This window comes from Prosopis cineraria, unplaced genomic scaffold (genome assembly GCF_029017545.1).
Source record: "Prosopis cineraria cultivar Desert tree isolate PC_DT_omini unplaced genomic scaffold, ASM2901754v1 PC211, whole genome shotgun sequence".
NCBI classification, from domain to species: domain Eukaryota; kingdom Viridiplantae; phylum Streptophyta; class Magnoliopsida; order Fabales; family Fabaceae; genus Prosopis; species Prosopis cineraria.
Genome location: NW_026555538.1, coordinates 23,071 through 41,100, shown reverse-complemented (window position 1 = coordinate 41,100; position 18,030 = coordinate 23,071). Strand labels below are relative to the sequence as shown.

At 33.8% G+C, this 18,030-nt stretch overlaps 4 protein-coding genes across 6 annotated transcripts; 2 read left to right on the top strand and 2 right to left on the bottom strand.

The window, feature by feature from the left end:
• The first annotated feature begins 406 nt into the window (after positions 1–406).
• Positions 407–6,330, top strand: LOC129295901 (protein REDUCED WALL ACETYLATION 2-like). Of its 3 annotated transcripts, none has more exons than XM_054934499.1 (15): positions 407–676; positions 865–956; positions 1,433–1,564; positions 1,666–1,722; positions 1,808–1,880; positions 2,711–2,869; positions 3,133–3,282; positions 3,383–3,638; positions 3,718–3,839; positions 3,993–4,079; positions 4,176–4,264; positions 4,351–4,413; positions 4,620–4,676; positions 5,025–5,121; positions 5,198–6,330. In XM_054934499.1, the coding sequence occupies exons 1-15, from the start codon at positions 644–646 to the stop codon at positions 5,372–5,374; spliced, it is 1,644 nt and encodes a 547-aa protein (XP_054790474.1). In that variant the 5' UTR covers positions 407–643; the 3' UTR covers positions 5,375–6,330. The 3 variants fall into 3 exon arrangements, 2 of the variants coding, with proteins under 2 accessions (XP_054790474.1, XP_054790473.1); XR_008589656.1 differs by having other exon boundaries at positions 408–676; positions 1,430–1,564; positions 5,025–5,356; positions 5,959–6,330; XM_054934498.1 differs by having other exon boundaries at positions 408–676; positions 1,430–1,564.
• Positions 6,331–6,541: 211 nt separating this feature from the next.
• Positions 6,542–8,780, bottom strand: LOC129295895 (uncharacterized). Its single transcript, XM_054934491.1, has 4 exons — positions 8,607–8,780; positions 7,611–8,194; positions 7,315–7,540; positions 6,542–7,226 (listed from the first exon to the last, which is right to left on the bottom strand). Exons 1-4 carry the CDS (start codon positions 8,704–8,706, stop codon positions 6,853–6,855), a joined length of 1,284 nt encoding a protein of 427 aa, XP_054790466.1. The 5' UTR covers positions 8,707–8,780; the 3' UTR covers positions 6,542–6,852.
• A 5,126-nt stretch (positions 8,781–13,906) lies between these two features.
• LOC129295896 (uncharacterized) lies at positions 13,907–14,642 on the bottom strand. The gene has a single exon (XM_054934492.1). It carries the CDS (start codon positions 14,588–14,590, stop codon positions 14,069–14,071), a length of 522 nt encoding a protein of 173 aa, XP_054790467.1. The 5' UTR covers positions 14,591–14,642; the 3' UTR covers positions 13,907–14,068.
• Positions 14,643–16,343: 1,701 nt separating this feature from the next.
• Positions 16,344–17,933, top strand: LOC129295899 (F-box protein At5g49610-like). The gene is given in 2 exon segments (XM_054934496.1): positions 16,344–16,883; positions 16,886–17,933. Coding segments are annotated over 2 exon segments (1,080 nt in total). The 5' UTR covers positions 16,344–16,717; the 3' UTR covers positions 17,800–17,933.
• The last annotated feature ends 97 nt before the right edge of the window (positions 17,934–18,030 follow it).

The following is an 18,030-nucleotide window of genomic DNA, read 5'->3' as shown; positions in this document are numbered from 1 at the left end:
TTTAAATTATAATTGAGTTAAAATTATATGAGCTACTCCCTCTATTAAAAAATGTAAGGTATTTTTTGAGAAGTTGGATGTTAAAAAATATAAGGCATTTTTAATTTTTGAAGTGTAATTATTACTTTTTTTTAAAAAATATCTCTATTAATAATGACTTTATATTTATTATAGGGTGTTTAATGAAAGTAAATGTAAAAAAATAAATTTAATTAAAAAATAGATAATTATTTTATTTAAAAGAAAGATTTAATTAAAAATATTTTATATTTTTAAATAAATGGAGAAAGTGATTAATTTTTTCCCTTTTTTCAACTGAGTAGAGAAGAGTGAATCGGTTCGGCGAAAGAGCGCATTCTCAACGACTATCCCGAGTGGGACATCACATTTATGGAGAAGAAAAACACGTCGGTGTGTGCTTTGAACTCGTTTTGGTTTATCTCGCTTTCTCCCGTTCTCTAGCTCTCTTCTTCTCTCTTACTGAACAAAGCCGCCATTGTTTCTCCGCAAATTCTTCTCCTTCTTCTCCTTTTCTGCTAGATCTGCTCTCCGATCTTCATCGCATTCAATGCTCCTCCGTTTTCTGCGCCAATTACCGTGATTCCAGTGACCCGACTCTTCTTCCTCTTCACTCTTTTTCAATATGATTATCTCTAGTCCCGTGACCCCTGGTCAGGTACATCTTCCTGCTTCTGCTCTCAGATCTCGCACTATTTTATTTTATATTTTAATGTCGTATTCTGTAATGTAGCGCAGCTTTGAATTTCGATGTGTTTATGGTTAGGTTAGTGTAATGAACTAACTTGTTATCAGTTGCCTTTGTTTGTTTTCAACTTAGTTCTTTATTCATTGTTCTTGTTGCAGGTTTCCTGCCTGCTTGGAATTATTCCTGTCGTCGCCGCATGGATATATTCGGAGATATTGGAGTATAGGAAAAATTCATTCACTTCCAAAGTGTGAGTTTGATTGATTGTTCCATTCTAGTTGCACGTGCTGGTGCAATATTTATGTTTCGCAGGGGAATGTGTTGTATTATTATCTTGCATTTCTAAGCTGTCTGATGTATTAGGTAGGAAATTTAAGCTCTTGGCTTCAGTAGGATTGACAAGCGTGTGTTTTGAAGTATTTGATTCTCTAACAATGACTTATGTTATGGATTATTACTCCTGGTGTTTGTGCAAATGATTTCTTCTTTAGACAGAATTTCAGAATTTTATATTTTTAATTTATAGTTGTGTGCTTTGTTGTAGATTTTTTCCAAATTGTAGATTTTTAATCTGTTTTCATTTGCCTGATAAGTTTAGAGAGAGGGAAAAAAATTGTTAGATGGCCATCCCAGAAGTGTTATTTTATTTTGTTCGATTAAGCACTTATCAGTTATCATCATTTCATTATTACTGATACATTTTTTTTTATTGGATGCTACTAGTAGGACTTCGGATGTCAATTTAGTTGAAATGAGTAGTGGTGCTGTTAAAGAAGAGGATACGGTAGTTTTATTAGAAGGGGGAGCCTTGCAGACAGGCTCTCCAAAAGCTCGAAGTTCCACATCACCAATTTTTCGGTTTGTAAAAGAGGACCCTCTTCTCTTGCTTACTGTAGTTATGGCTGTATCTTTGCTTAATCTAAATTTGTATACTATGGCATTCTTATTTATTTCTTCAGATTCCTTTTGATGGATGAAAGTTTTCTGATTGAAAACCGTTTGACACTTCGAGCAATGTAAGTAGAATATGTGATTCAGAATATGCTTTGTTAATTGCATCAAAATACTGACCTTCGTTTCATTTGCTCTTCCCTGTTCCAGGTCTGAATTTGGTCTCCTTTTGGCTTACTTTTATTTCTGTGATCGTACAGATCTGTTTAACTCATCAAAAAAGGTTAGTAAATTTTGTTACTTCATCTTTATAGTTCCCTTGTTATTTCCGTCCATTTTTTATGGGATATGCTATTCAGCATGTGCAAGTTGCAGCAAGTTTCCCGTGGCTTTGTAGCCAATACCCATCAAGAGATTTTGCAATGTTTCTGTATGATTATGTTTTTATTTTGATTTTTATTTCTAGTTCTGTCATACATGTAGCTATTGCAGACACTCTTTTGTAGTTTTCTTTATTAGGTTGTCAAACGGTTATATGGGTGAAAGCTTGAAACCTTTATTTGGAGTTTGTTCGCAATTTAATATTGAAATAACTGTTGTGAGGGAAAACCATGGTTATTAGAGTTCTTTATGATTTGTTGCTTCAGTTTTGCAAGATGAAGACAAAACAAGTTTTGCTGAATGGTGGAAGTTAGTAAGGTGAAAAGAGATTTGCAGACACATGAGTGGAACTGAGCATAAAATAAAAGAAAATATTATTTATATATATATATATATAAGATTAGATATAGGATAACAACATTATTTGTTGCATCAATACATATTTATTCTGCCACTGTTGTAAGTGCCAGACATTAGTGGGCTTAGGCTAGCACAACTGAGCACTCCAGCTCAAGTATTATGTCCTGGTACTCTTTCTTTTTGGTTCTCTGTATTTACACATGGTACAGATAAAATGTTGTCTGGAATGATTTAACCTTCATGTACAAATTACTGATTGGTGTGTCTGTGACGTTTCATATCCAGGTGTATTTATTATCTTTTTCTCTGTTACATATTTAGTGTATTATTGATATGTTTTTTGGGGAAAACTGACAATTTTCTTTCTTCCAGAGTTACAACAGGGATCTCTTCTGGTTTCTCTATTCCCTCCTCATCATAGTTTCTGCAATGACTTCTTTTAAGATACATCATGACAAGTCTCCATTCTCTGGAAAATCCATACTTTATTTGAATAGGCACCAGACTGAAGAATGGAAAGGCTGGATGCAGGTTGAACACTACTTCATGATGCCATATCTAAGAATTCTCCTATCATTCTGCTTTCAGAAAACATTTGAGTTTGAAACTCCTAGATTAAGAAAATCCAAAAGCAGCACAAGTAGATTTAGTACGAGGGAATTGCAATTTAAATTTGGTTTGGACCTTCTGATCTTTTTATAATGCAGTTGTAAACATATTGATGTCTTGCTTTGATGCTTCTACCAGTTGACATATGGTGCCTTTCTTGTGGTCTCGCTCTTTCTTGCTCACAGGTTTTGTTCTTGATGTACCATTACTTTGCTGCATCTGAGATCTATAATGCAATTCGTATATTCATTGCTGCATACGTCTGGATGACTGGCTTTGGGAACTTCTCGTATTATTACATACGGAAAGATTTTAGTCTAGCGAGGTTTGCACAGGTATGCCAATATCTTGAACTATAAGCATGCTTTTGAATATTTGGTAACCAGTCTGCTATGACTGTGAAGTCTTCCTCACGTTGCTTTTCTGGTTGAGCAGATGATGTGGCGGCTTAATTTCTTGGTGTTGTTCTGCTGTGTTGTCCTTAACAACAGTTATATGTTATACTACATCTGTCCTATGCATACTCTTTTCACTCTCATGGTTTATGGGGCACTTGTTATTCTGAACAAGTACAACGAGATTGGATCAGTTATTGCAGCAAAAATCATTGGTTGCTTCTTGGTGGTCATACTAGTATGGGAGATACCTGGAGTGTTTGAATGGGTCTGGAGCCCATTTTCTTTCCTGCTTGGTTGGTAACTTTTGTGATGTTTACCTTACATCTAAAAGCACTATGGTCATGCTAACTGGGAGTCTGGGATTCCGTGCAGGTTATACTGATCCTAACCCTGCAAAATCTCACTTTCCTCGTCTGCATGAATGGCATTTCCGCTCAGGGCTTGATCGCTATATCTGGATAATTGGAATGATTTATGCTTATTATCATCCAACTGTAAGTTTCTGATTCATGTTCTAGAAATAATTTAAAAACTCTACAGATCTCCCTTTCTATGATTGATTGATGAATCTTAAGTAGGAACATCCCTATCTTCTTTTTTTTTCCTTTTAAGTTGAATTCCTTAATGAATGATACGAAATTTGATAGGTTGAAAGATGGATGGAGAAATTGGAGGAAATGGAAATCAAGCGTAGAATATCAATCAAAGCTGTTGTTGTGCTAATATCTTTACTGGTATCTTACTTCAATGGTTTTCTAATGTCATGTAAGCGATAAACCTTTGACTTTCTTTATTCATTTGTAGCGCTGACAAATTGGGTTAATTTCTAGGTCGGTTATTTATGGTTCGAGTATATATACAAGCTGGACAAGCTTGCTTACAACAAATATCATCCATATACCTCATGGATCCCTATAACGTATTTGTTTCTTTCCACAATGTTCTTTTGCTTTGCTGAGTTATTGAAGACATTAGATATTCATGTATGTATCATTTTTTTAACAGCGTATACATATGCCTGCGAAATGTTACACAGAGTTTCCGAGGCTACACTTTGACCCTTTTTGCGTAAGTGGTCTTTATGTTTGTTCAATTTTTATTCGACCCTCTCTTGTCTCCGGGGCACAACAATTTCTCTCATACATTTTGACGTACATACACTTGTAATGAGAATTTATCTGTCGATGCTGTCAAATAATAGTTGAACTAATTGATGTTCTTGAATTAGAATACTAATTTATGAATTACTTTGTTGGTTTCTTTTCTTCTGCTAGATGGCTTGGAAAGATCACATTGGAAACCTACATCTCCCAGATCCATATCTGGTTAAGGTATACATTTGTGCTCATGTATTGTGTCCCACATAGTGTTGTCCTTGATATTACAAAAGGTGACCCCAAATCTGTAAATGCCTCATGTAATTACCAGATGTTGCAATTTAGTTGAAGTTTGCTTAAAATAATTGGTTACAGTTACTAATTAATCATGATGCAAAGGGAGGAAACACCTTTCACATTCATTGCATGTATATAAGTGGGTGACGAGGTGTTGATGCTCAGATGCACAAGTGTTCATGTTTTATTTTATTTTATTTTTTTTGAGGAAATGTGCGCACGTTTTTTTATTTTATTTTACATTATTCAAATAAATTCTCCTATACCATGTCCGATTGATTTCAGGTCTGGCGTTCCAGATGGTCAACCCAAATTATTGCTTTCTTTAATCCCAGACTACCCAATGTTGAATTTTATGCTCGTTTCTTCTATATATATTGCAGTAAGTACATGATAATGAAATATTGGAATTTTATGAACAATGTTTCACTCTGATTTAACATTCTGTTTACCCGCAGATTTCTTACAGGCTCTTTGAACTGACAAATAAACTAAAAATAGCATTTGTGCCAAGCAAAGACGATAAACGTCTTGTATACAACATAGTTACAGCTACAACAATCTCAGTTGTTTTATATTCCTTGTCCTTTGTCTTCCTAAGATTACCTCAGATGTGGGTAAGTGTTAATGTGTAATTGCCCTGAACTTTTTTTGGTCTGTGCCGGCTTTTAATCTGTAAGCGTAACTCATTGCTATCCATTAGTCGATATTATGATCATGTATGCATCCACGCACAACTGAGTACATGCATGTATATCAATGCATATTAACACAACTGCATGCAGCATTCATTCATGTCAAAACATATTTTACCTGGCAAGGAGTGATGCTGATGCAAAGAAAGCTGGTTATCTTCATTTTTGGACGGGAACCTTGTTGCATTCATTGAGCGTAAATAATTTATGTAACGAGTTTGTTGTCTGGAAAATCTTTTGAGCGCCCGTTTATTATATTTTTTGTGTGAAAAGTCTTCTGAGGAATTTTGAGAAGGTACGTGTTTAGCATAGTTGGTACTCTAACAAGGACTTTGATGGATCAGCCGATCAAATACTTGTTAAAACTTGAACTTCATTTATTAATTGTTAATGTTTACTTAGAAGTTCTTGTTTCATATTAAATTCTTTTAATGGTCCTTTGATAATATTCGCCCATGAAAATTTGCGCGGGGTTAGTCTGAATGTTATCTTACTGCATATTTCTTATAATAAAAAATTCACAGGTTTGAGAGTGGAAGCATTTATGTCTTACTGCATATTACGGTTTGCTGCAAGCTTTTATGCTGCTTTCCTGTGGACCCAAGGAAGAATACTAAGCAACTTCTCAAATTGTCAAACCAAATTTTCAATGAAGGACGCCTCTGTGTTCATCCCGTTATTGAGACTTTACATACGCGTGAATCATTCTAGTAGGATTCTGAAAGTTGTATAGTTGGGGGCGGGTTGTGGATGGCGTATTGGCGCATTTTTTTTTTTTTTTTTTAATTCTTTTGGTTGTAAGTTAGATCGATTTATTTCAGACGAGTAAGCGACATGTAAATACCAATGTTTCATTTATAATAGATGTGATAAGATCATCTTTGATAATAGTTTAAGACAGCCCAGCACGACGAATCATGGTTCAAATTTCTTGATTGGCCGTAAAATTAGTTTATTCTTGGAGCACTCGAGTACTAAGCAAGCAGATTGGAGGAGATTATTTTGGTTGAATTCTAAAAGTTCGGAACCCAATCGAACAACGATAGTGAAGAAACACCCCCAATTTACCAAATTCGAACATGATCAAGTAAAGACAGCGAATAGACAGAAAAAAAAAAAATTTGTTAATAACTCGCTCCTATATCTTGATATTTGTGCCAATATAAGCTAAATACACTCCGTTAATCTGCAAAATGCTTAGACGGTGGATACGGGGTACCGCTTGGTGGATGACAACACCTTGTCCTAATACGCTAATGAAGCAGTCAACTTTCTCAAAGACGGAAAGTCGAGTGCTGGGCATGATTAAATCAAAAAAATTAAAAACAGTACTTATCCATCGGTTCATCCTTTGGCCAAAAAAAAAAAACACAAAAAACGGTCTAACATATATCACAGTCAACCTATCCTGACCAAGTTCATCTCTTTGCGCTTTTGCCTATAAGCTCGTTGAATATTTCACCTTCCATGTCAGCTAATTCATCCTCAAGTGGGTCTGCACCATCTTGACGAATCAGGTTTTGCAATAAGCAGCATGCAAATATCACCAGATTGTACGTACGAACTGCTTTGAAAAAAGGTGGGTTCCTAAGAATTGCCCACCTCAGCTTTAACAAACCAAAGCATCTCTTTATCACATTAAGTGCTAAAGAATGTCGCGTGTTGTAGCACTCATGTAATATTCCAGGGTAATGCTCTTCTCTCAATTGGTTTGAGCGGTATCTTTTACCTTTGTATGGTGCAAGGAAACCTTCACAACTGGTGAACCAACCATCAACCAAATAATATTGACCTGTTTTATGAAAGCAAGAACATGATCAGTACACTTAAGAACAAGATCACGAACAGATCAATACAAAACCATAAGTTGAAACACTCACCATGAGGAACTTTAAATCCATGCCTCCTGCTAACTGCGTCGCACAACACCCTCCTATTAGTCGCAGATCCTTCCCATCCAGGAAAGATAAAGGTAAATTGTCCATCTTGAGAGCAAGCCCCCAGTACATTAGTAGTGATTTCTCCTTTCCTGTTATGATACCTAACTTGATCAGCCAGAGGCACCTTCACCTTGATATGAGCACAATCCACAGCTCCAAGACAATGCTGGAAAAACTAAGAAAAGTTTTAGTATAATGTAGTAATCCATGAAAACATAACCATGTGTCAACGTTACCTTGAACCACTTCCACTTCTCGTCTGTTGAATCCTCCGGCACCGGCTCAGGTTTCTTCGATAACTCTTCATATAGTTCCATTATAGCATTAAGAACCAAAGAAAAATACCTACTTACAGTTTCTCCAGATCTCCCAATATTGAACCGTATGACCCTATCCTTCACAGGATGAGCCAGTATATGCACACAAATAGCCACTTGTTCATCGACAGCCACATTATTAATAGGCTTTAGTCCCCCTATACTATCAAGCATTTGACAGAGCTGGTCAAATGTTCTCCTATGCATTTTAAGTAGCTTATAGCAAGTGACATCACTACTACAAACCAATTTCTTCAGGTGAGCGCTCCTAGCATTGAAGTTCGTGGAAGTTGATGAGACATCACTTAAACGACAGCTCAGGGAAGATGAGACATTCCTTAAACGACAGTTCACGGAAGATGAGGCATCACTTAAACGACGTCTCCGCATCCACAGAGCAACAACACCACACATAGAGAAAAGCCATCCACGCTCCGCATGAACTTCACTCAACCAACAAATCAATAAACGAACAACCAATTCTCTCCTTGCGAGGTCCATCTCTGTGCAAAATTTAACATATAAAATTAAAATGTCGGCAAATCTTCGACAAAGATGAACAGAGTAAATACATGGAAAACTTTTGACCGCTTCAGTTCTTTCTACAAACAAATATTACACACAAACCTACTAACGGGTCATCTTCCTGCTCTGTTACTTAACTATTTACCAGGATTAGAGGGAAAAGTAAAAAGGGCTAGCATAAAGCATAAATTATAAGTCCTTCATCTTCCAATATGTTCCCCATATTCCTACTACCCATAGCAACTCAACCCAAAAAAGGAAGAATCAATGCAGACAGCAGAAAACCCAAAAATAAATAAAAGAACAAATCCTATTCGATACCAAGTCTATGGAACGAAAATCCATAACAAATCAAGGCGAGAAAGAAAAAATTCGAAGCAGGTTGCTCACCAGGTCGGCAATGGTCTGGAGAAGCAGAGCGGTTTGCATTGACTTGACGGGTCCAGGTCGTTTCGGATGGTGAAGGGAGGTGGGGGAGTACATATCCCATCGCCGTAGGGCAAGTCGAAAAGGGGCAAACTTGTCCACGAAAATAACATTCCCAGGGAAGCCTTCCTGCTTCGACCAAACATGCCTTTGGGGAAGTCGCAGAGACGGAGGTCCGGGTTTTGTGCGGAGTCCGGGGCAATTTGGCGGGAGAATGTCGTAAATGTTAATAACCACTCGCCGAGTATACTTTTTAAATATAATTTTTAGTTGAAAATATAAAATGTTTATAAATTATATTTATTTTATTTTATTTTTTATTAGTGTGAAAGTATTTAATATGATTATATTATTGTTTAAAATCAAATATAAATACATGTTATATTTTATGACATTAAGAAAAAATTAAATTTATATATAAAATAGTTAAAAGTGTCCTGCTATAAAAGGTGAAAGGAGTGTAAAAATGATCTTATCATTCACCAAGAAAAAAATAACATTATTATCATCTTTCCGTACTCATAATAATACAATACATTCGTATCAAAATTAAAAAATTACAGTAATTACAATGCTTTTTATAACAGCAAAGATTGCAATATTTGGTCTACAATTTTATACTCACATATCTAGTCTATAATTTGAAAATGGCCCACATATGAGAAAATTAATTTTTTTCTCTGAAGAGCTAGTTGGGATTGTTTCAAAGTCATGTACAATTTTTCTGATAGGAATAACCATAAGCAATACACCTGCCCATTCGGTTGTAACTCCTCTGATTCTTCCATTCATATTCTAAGGGATTGTAGGGTAGCTAAAGAGGTTTGGGAAAAATTGATAAGCCCTAATAAATTTAATACTTTCTTCTCTCTTTCCATACAGGACTAAATTCTTTGAAACGCAAAAAATGAAGTTGGAAGCACATCCACAAGGAGATGGCCCTGTAAAAAACTTTTTGTACAAACCTGTTGGAACATATGGAAAGCAAGATGCAAGAAGACCTACTCTGAGGAAAATAATTTGGATAGCGATATAGCTTTCACTAGTACGCAACAAATCATCCATGACATGAAGCTGCAATCCAAAGTTAATCTTCTGAGCAATCATGGCTCTCGTGATACAACTAAGTGGATCTCACCAAAGTTGGGATGGGTTAGACTAGATGTCGATGGCCCTGTCAACTTTAATGGAATTGCAGCTTGTGGTAGACTTATTATAGATGATGAAGGCAATTGGATTAAGGGTTTTTCTAAAAGCATTGGCTATCTACCTAGCACTATTGCTGAGCTACTAGGAATCTCGAAAGGTCTCAAACTTTGCTGGAACACCTAAATCTCTAAAGTCAATGTTTACTCTCATTCTATGAAGACCTTATCTCTCATTAACCAGAGCAATACTCATAATCACTCCTATTCAATCATCATCAGAAACATAAGAAATATTACCATGTGTAATTGGGAGATAACTTTTGAGCACGTCTTCAAAGAAGCTAATAGATGCGCTGACCTTATGGCACACAAGGCATCACCAAATAATTGTGATACTTGTCTTTTTGATATACCGCCAATTAATTGTATAAGCCTTATAACTTTTGACCTTGCCTAATTCCGGTCCTTGCATAGTTTTACTGTGGCCTTTTATTCAAAAAAAAAATTGCAATATTTTTAAAAATATGAATACTCCATTTATGTTGAGAATATTTGGCTGCGTGTGTGTTTTATGAATTTTTATAGGTAAAATGAGCAAATTATTTATTAAATTTTAAATTCAATAATATTATAAACTTTGAATTTGTTTATTGAGCACTTTAACACCTAAAACTGAGTAAAAATGCATTTGATTGTTACTTCTTAAGATAGAGAAGATGGTTTGATTGAACGCCACGTCGTCTAAAACAGTGGGCCCCACTACAAAAAAAATAACGACAATCATCATAATTCAAAAGTTGGAGGTGTAATTTGCATAATAAATAAGTCAAAAATTTATGATCTTAAAATTTAAAATAAGAAGATACTTGTTTATCTATTTTTATATATAAATATAATAAGTGTGAGTTAAAAAATTATATTTCCTTCACTAAAAAATATAAGGTATTTTTAATTGAATTTTACCCTCCAATAAAGTAATTATTTGCTTTCTAATTAACCTTATCTTTTCACTTTTATCTTTATTTAATAAGATATTTCACCCTAAAATAAATAAAAAATAATTTATTCAATAAGTTACTTTTGAAAAAAAAGATAATGATTATACTTTGAATAAGTAAAATTGCTTTATATTTTTTAATGAAGGAAATATAAATTTTTAGACTAAAGTTTTTTTTTTTTATTACTACATGGTTAAGTAGACAGCGAAATTCAACTCATGACCTTCCACGGGTATGAGGAAGCTAATTCATGTTATTAGATCAAAAATCTAATTGATAGCTTAATCCAGTATTAAAAAAAATTGCACGGGACTTGCTATATTAGTTATAATGCAAACAATATGAGAAATAAACACGGTGAATATAAGAGTGTGCCCTCCGATATTAGTGATACAAACAAGTATACTTGGATATGATATACCCTCTCAATCTCAAAAACTTTAGAGATGTTTTGTTATACCAAAATATATATAAGACAATTTGAGAGAAATAATATTTCATTAATGATATTTTTTTAATTATATTACCCTTTAACTGAAGAGAGAATTGAAATGACATTATAGTATAATGATTAAGTTTTTGGACATTTTTAAAATTTTATAATTTTATTTTGAAAAAATAAATCTATAAAATATTATTATTAACTTTTATTGATATGCATAATTTTATCTCAAATTATCTTTTAACTTAGGATGAAGGAAGTATAAGATAGTAATTTTCAATATTATAAAACATGATATGAAGAATGTCTATAATTAATTACAAATATAATCAATAAATCAACCCATTAAAAGTTTTCATAAATATTAAATATTATATATATATAAGTAGAATTGCAAGCAAATGTTTGACATGTGTGCAATTTCAAAAATGCTGCAATTTTAAGCTATCCATGTCATTATTTTTTAAAAATATTTAAAAAAACAACAATATGATTGTTTTAAAATTGTTAGAAACCACTTGCCATTATCCCTAAATATTCTCTCTCGTGATCTAATCTACTATTATGATTTCTCAAGTAATAATTGATAATTTTGAATTTTAAATTAAAAATGTTAAAAATTTTCCAGTACCATGACATCCCCTCCCCTAAACAATTTTTTTTTTTTTTTACTCCTTCACCTTGTATTGCTTTGAGTAGTTGTCATGGAGCACTTCTTTACACATTGAACCTTTCCTCAACATTTTATAGGACGTGGGTCAATTGTACTTTTTTAAATTCAAATACCTCTCTGTAGTTTCTTCCGCGTCCATATCAAACCAACCAGAGACCTATCACCTCATTGCTCTTATTTGCTAGAGATTAGTGTTTCAAATTTGAGTCTTCAATCATTTCTTCATTGAAGTTGGGCTACATTAGCACCAAAGCTCCATCAAATTGCATCCCGTTGCAGTCAAGCGGCTTCGTAGTCCAATAGCCACTAGCTAGAGAACTGGGCTTATCCCATTCCCCTTTCTAGCATTGTGCAAGTTTGTTCTTCTCATTGATCGACCATTCTATTCATTCCAATTTTTCACATCTTCATATATTGATTGATCTCGGTAACCGTTTGGCACAGATAAATGATTTCTTGGAAATTAAAAACCAGAGGGGTATATGGATGTCATATTTTGGCGTCTCTATTCCATTTCAGTTAATTATAATCATAATCACAATTTATTATATGATTCTATGTTTTCTCTTAAAGGTTTTTTTTTTTTAAAAAAAAAAAAGTGAGATGACATTATTCAGTCTTACCAATATCAAATCCCTTTTTAATTTTAAGGTTATAAATCTTGGTGATACAATTAACTTCTCTTTGTCACCATCAACAATAAAGGACCATTATGTCTTTTGGGTGCACATTGATGATAGTAATTTGCCATGACAAAAACTAATACTTTGATTTCAAAATTATTCCTCATTTATTGCTTTTTCTTAATTTTTAGAAGGCGAATGCTATCCTATTCTCTTATTTTCATTCTCTTATTTTCAGTACAAGCATGCATGTTTGTTTTTATTGACGTTGTGAATAGAAGAATATTTAATTTATCAAGCTGAAGGTAATCATCTTGATAAATGAGTGCCAGGATTAGATGATAAAATGCTGCAATTGCACTATGGACAACAAACCAATTCAAGGATTGTCTGGCTATGGTGAACAAACTTTTTAAAAATAATCAAGCGAGATTGACTCATTTATTTATGAAGTATTATTCTGATATAATATAGAGATTAGATTCTTTTAGTGATTTTTTCTGTTAGAATAATTTTTAGCATCATTTTCAAATTTATTTTAAAGATTGTTTTAAATTTAATTGATTTTAACTATATCATAAGTGTCATTATTTATTTAAACTATTATTTATATTGCCAACATCCCGTGCATTATATGGGCCACATACAGACATACTAGTTATATTATTATAGTATAAATACTAAAACAAATTATTATATGCATAAATAAAATGTCTTTTAACAATTCAATCATAAATCTTTTCATTATTAATTCTTTCTCAATTAACATCAAACACCTCATTAATTAATTAATATAGACCAACATGTAGTTATCGCGAACATTTCCTCTTGAAAACCCAAAATGCTCATATTTCTTTCACCAAAGCAATATGCAACGGAGGTGCAAATTAAAACAGTACGCATGAGTACTCATTTACAATTATAAAATGCATATACAATAAGTGTACTTTACTTAGTATCAGTGTATTTATGTACGTGTCTCTTTCGGATCTACGTAATCTCAATTGAAAAACAGTCCTATTCTTGGTGGTTATTAACCTAACATTTATACTAAAAAATAACAATGAAATTAACTTTCTCCAATTAGAAAAGGCAATAAAACGAAGCTAGTTCCTAATGGTTTAGAGGGTGATTGAATTTGAAACACAGGAATCCCTCCTGCACGTCAATAATTCATCATCATGAACATGGCTTTCCAATAGAAGCGATAAGGCTCTCTCCTGACAATGACCTTTCCATATTCCTTATGATGCCATGCATATATAAACACAACAAGGCACACTCTAACGTTACGTGACGGATTTGCTAAGAAAAAGAGAATAAAGCACTTGAACTCAAAAGCATATTCTGGATCATATCTCTAGAAAGCATATTCTTTTCTGGGTACCCCATCTTGTGTTATTCCAGGACTAAGAGGTTCACTCAAACAATAAAAATTATTAAAAACTATAGAATATTACGTCAGCACGGTCTCTACTGATGAATAATAATGTAGATTTCTCTTCTTCTTCTTCTTTTTTTTTTTTTTTTTAACCTAATCAATCACAGTTTGATCGTTTTCCACCATTTCTCCACCATTTTTGCTTCCCTCTGATGAGCCACTTCTTTGTGTTGTTCCTTGTCTGATTTGAAGAGAGACACAGGGAAAGACATGGACAAGCCAACCAGAGACTTGAAGGTGACAACGGAACCTTCTGGAGGAGGAGGGTCTCTCACATAAATCTCGATCAAGGTGAACCAGACCAGGAAGTCCCTAGCTTTGACGCCTCTGAGATTCTTGATCTTGTTTGGCTCCAAGAATGCGGTGACCTCGGTGTCGAAGCATACGAGGATGTTGTCGAACCTGTGCTCTTTCTTCTCACGAAGCTTGAGCCAGACAAACCCTATCTCCTTTACGAACCCACATTCCTGGATGATGTTGTCCTCCTTCTGCTTAAACGTCGTCGTCAAGAGGCCGCCTGGTAGCCCCATCTCTGCCAGCAATAATGAGAACTTGTCTCTACAAACTTGGCCTCCATAGTACACCTCAGCTCTGGTCTTCAGCTCCTCTGTGACCAAGGACATGGTTGATGGTTTTTTGGAGTCTTGAGAGCTTCCGGGAATAAAAAAGATTGAAACTTTGAACCAATCCGTGTGAGGGTAATGATACTTATATATGGTCGTTGTTTTATAGAAAGTTTTGGCATTGTCCAATGTATACAATGGTGGAATCTTGAGCATATTCATGGCTCATTGTTCATTTTGACATCAAAATTCTATATCGGTAATGATAAATATTTCTTTAAAATAAATACTGCCCAAGCATTCTCAAAAGTTTGTGATAATTTATTTATTTTCTGTTTCTGAACTCAATACAATTATTGTTTCTGAATTTTGATATAATTTTAGAGAACATTAATTACTTTTTTTATTTTTTTAAATAAAAAGATGTTGTGTCATTATAAAATATAAAAGAAAGGCGAAAAATTACATTGCTCCAACATCAATGAAGCTCATTGGGAGATCTATACAAATACTTTAGAACCATCATAATTATTAAGTACAAAAACATTTTAAGATTTGTTAAATTACATACTTTAATTTTATCTTTAAAATATACAAGGATGTTTTTTTTAATAAAATGATTCAGGATCTGCGTAATTTTAACAAAACGTCGAATAACATTCATGTAACTTATTTTTATATTTTTTAATAAATTTTGTAAAATGTTATAAATTTTATGTAATTTTAAAAGATTTAATCATATGATTAATATATTTTACTAATGCATATATATATATAATCAAAGACAATTTTTTAGCTATAATAAAAGATTAAAAATTTACTTAATTTTCTCTATCAAGCTGATCCGTTGGAGTCACATATTGTAATCTGAGATGATAATATGTTCTTTCTTTTGTTACAAGAGTTAATAATATTTTATTTAGGACAAATTAGCAAATTACCCTATTAATTTTAGGTTATAATAAGCTCTGGACTCAATTATTGTGTAAATTATTCTTTTAATTTTTGAATATATGCAATCTAGCCCCTACTTTAATAAAAGTTAATTTTGATTCTAAATATACAAATGTTAATTTTTTGGGTCCTTTTATGATTTTTTTTGGGTCTTTTATATAATTTTTTACATTCTTTTATATCATTAATTAATAGTTAAAATTAATTTTTATTAACCATAGAAATTAGATTATACTCTTTTTAAAAGTTTAGAAAATAATTTACACAATAAATAATTTGAGAATCTATGATTCTATTTAATCTAAAATTTATAAAATAGTTTACTCATTTACCCGTTTTGCCAAGCAATTTAATCAGAGCCTTGTGACGCGAGTTTGAACATTGACTTTATTTATTAAGAAATAATTTAAATATAAACGGCATTGTTTATTTGTTTTCCGAAAAGAATCATTTAGAGAATAATGTTATTTTTGGCCGAAAATAATAATACAAGGCGTGGTGATTGTTTGTTGCCTATTAAAATAAAATTAAACCATTTTCTAAAAATACATTTATATATATATATATATATATCTATATATATTGGTCAACGCATCCGGGAAGCATTGTCCCTTCGGGGAGGTTATTTCCCATTGTGGGGCTACCATGTTGTATATGAAAGAAACTCAGAAAAGCCACGTTTCAGCCCAATCCATTTCACCTTGATTGTGGCCTGTTTCAAAAGTTTTGTTCTTTCCACAAGCCCAAGAAACTACGGAATTGCGACGAGCTGGTCCAATGATCCCTCGGTAATCACATCGTCATCACCACCGTCAGCTGCTTATATTTCGTCCACTGTCTGCGTGTTCCAGTGGTCCTTCGATTCCCTCCTCTCTCACTTTTGTCGCCTTTTTATCTTCAGCAACACTGTCCACATTTCCGCTTGAATTTCCATCCTCTCCGAATTTTTCATTAGCTTGATCCACCCATTCACAATTCTTCCTTATTTTCTCGGATGTATTTTTGCTCCAAGTTGAATGCGTTTGTTTCGATATGTTGTGAAAAATGATGAATGAATTCGATTTTCTCCTTTTAAATTGCGATTCGCAAGCTAAAATCTGTCCGTCTCCATTTCTTCAGGTGGGATTTCATCGGATGCCTATCCCCGAATTTTGTCACGGTAAGAAGAGCCCGTAAAGTTACACGTTTTCGTTTCAAAATTCCAGGTTTGTTTGCGCATTAGGGGTTTCAATCATGAATATGCGAATGGACGGGGTTTTCCCAGAGGAAGTTGTTATTCAGATTCTTGCAAGGTTGCCCATCAAGTCCCTTTTTAGGAGCAAAACCGTGTGTAAACTCTGGAATAGATTGTCCTCGGACAAGTATTTCATTCAACTCTACAATGAAATATCTAGTAAGAACCCATGATCCTTGTGGACATTTCAGACGCATCAGAGTCAAAATCTAGCTTGATTTGTGTTGATAAATTAAGGGGTGTCTCTGAACTTTCTCTGGCATTTTTGAATGATAGAGTTAAGGTCAGAGCATCTTGTTGTGGCTTATTATGTTGCTCCAGCATTCCTGACAAAGGTGTTTACTACGTCTGTAATCCAATGACTCGTGAGTTTAAGTTGCTGCCCAAGAGTAGGGAAAGGCCTGTGACTCGGTTTTATCCGGATGGTGAAGCAACACTGGTTGGTTTGGCCTGTGATTTGACACATCAGATGTTTAAAGTTGTCCTAGCAGGCTACCATCGCACCTTTGGTCATCGTTCAGATGGAAGTTTCATATGTTTAGTGTTTGATTCAGAGCTGAACAAGTGGAGAAAGTTCATTTCATTCCAAGATGATCATTTCTCTCACATGAATAAAAACCAAGCTGTTCTTTTCAATAATTCCCTGCATTGGTTGACTGTTAATTCAGCTTACATACTTGTGCTTGATTTAAGTTGTGACCTTTGGAGAAAGATGCAATTGCCATATGATGTGATTTATGGAATGGGACACAGAATATATCTCCTAGAGCTTAATGGTTGCCTGTCCATTATTCAAATTTCAGAAGCTTGGATGAACATATGGGTCCTAAATGATTACTGGAAAGAAGAGTGGTCTATGGTGGATAAGGTGAGTCTGAGGTGTATCAGAGGGATGGTGCCTGGAATCTTTCCAATAAGTCAGACAAGTGAATATATTCTCCTGGCAACTCATAAGCAGGTTTTGGTTTATCATCACAAGACCCGAATTTGGAAAGAGATGTATTCTGTGAAATATAGCTCAACACTTCCATTATGGTTTTCTGCACATGCATACCGCAGTGCATTGTTCTCATGCAACTGAGCTGTGTTTGAATTTGGTAACTTTTGTACATATTTCTAGTTGTAGTATATTGTAATCAATCGATGATTGTTATTTGTTACATGTTAATGATCTTGTTTATTCCAGTACATTATATCAATTGTAGAGTTATTGCATCTGCTCTGCCTTGGATAGCTCATTCAATAGCAGCTAAATTAATATCAGCTTATTGGACTTCATTATTTTTTCTCACATGTAGTACAAGGAAAATGA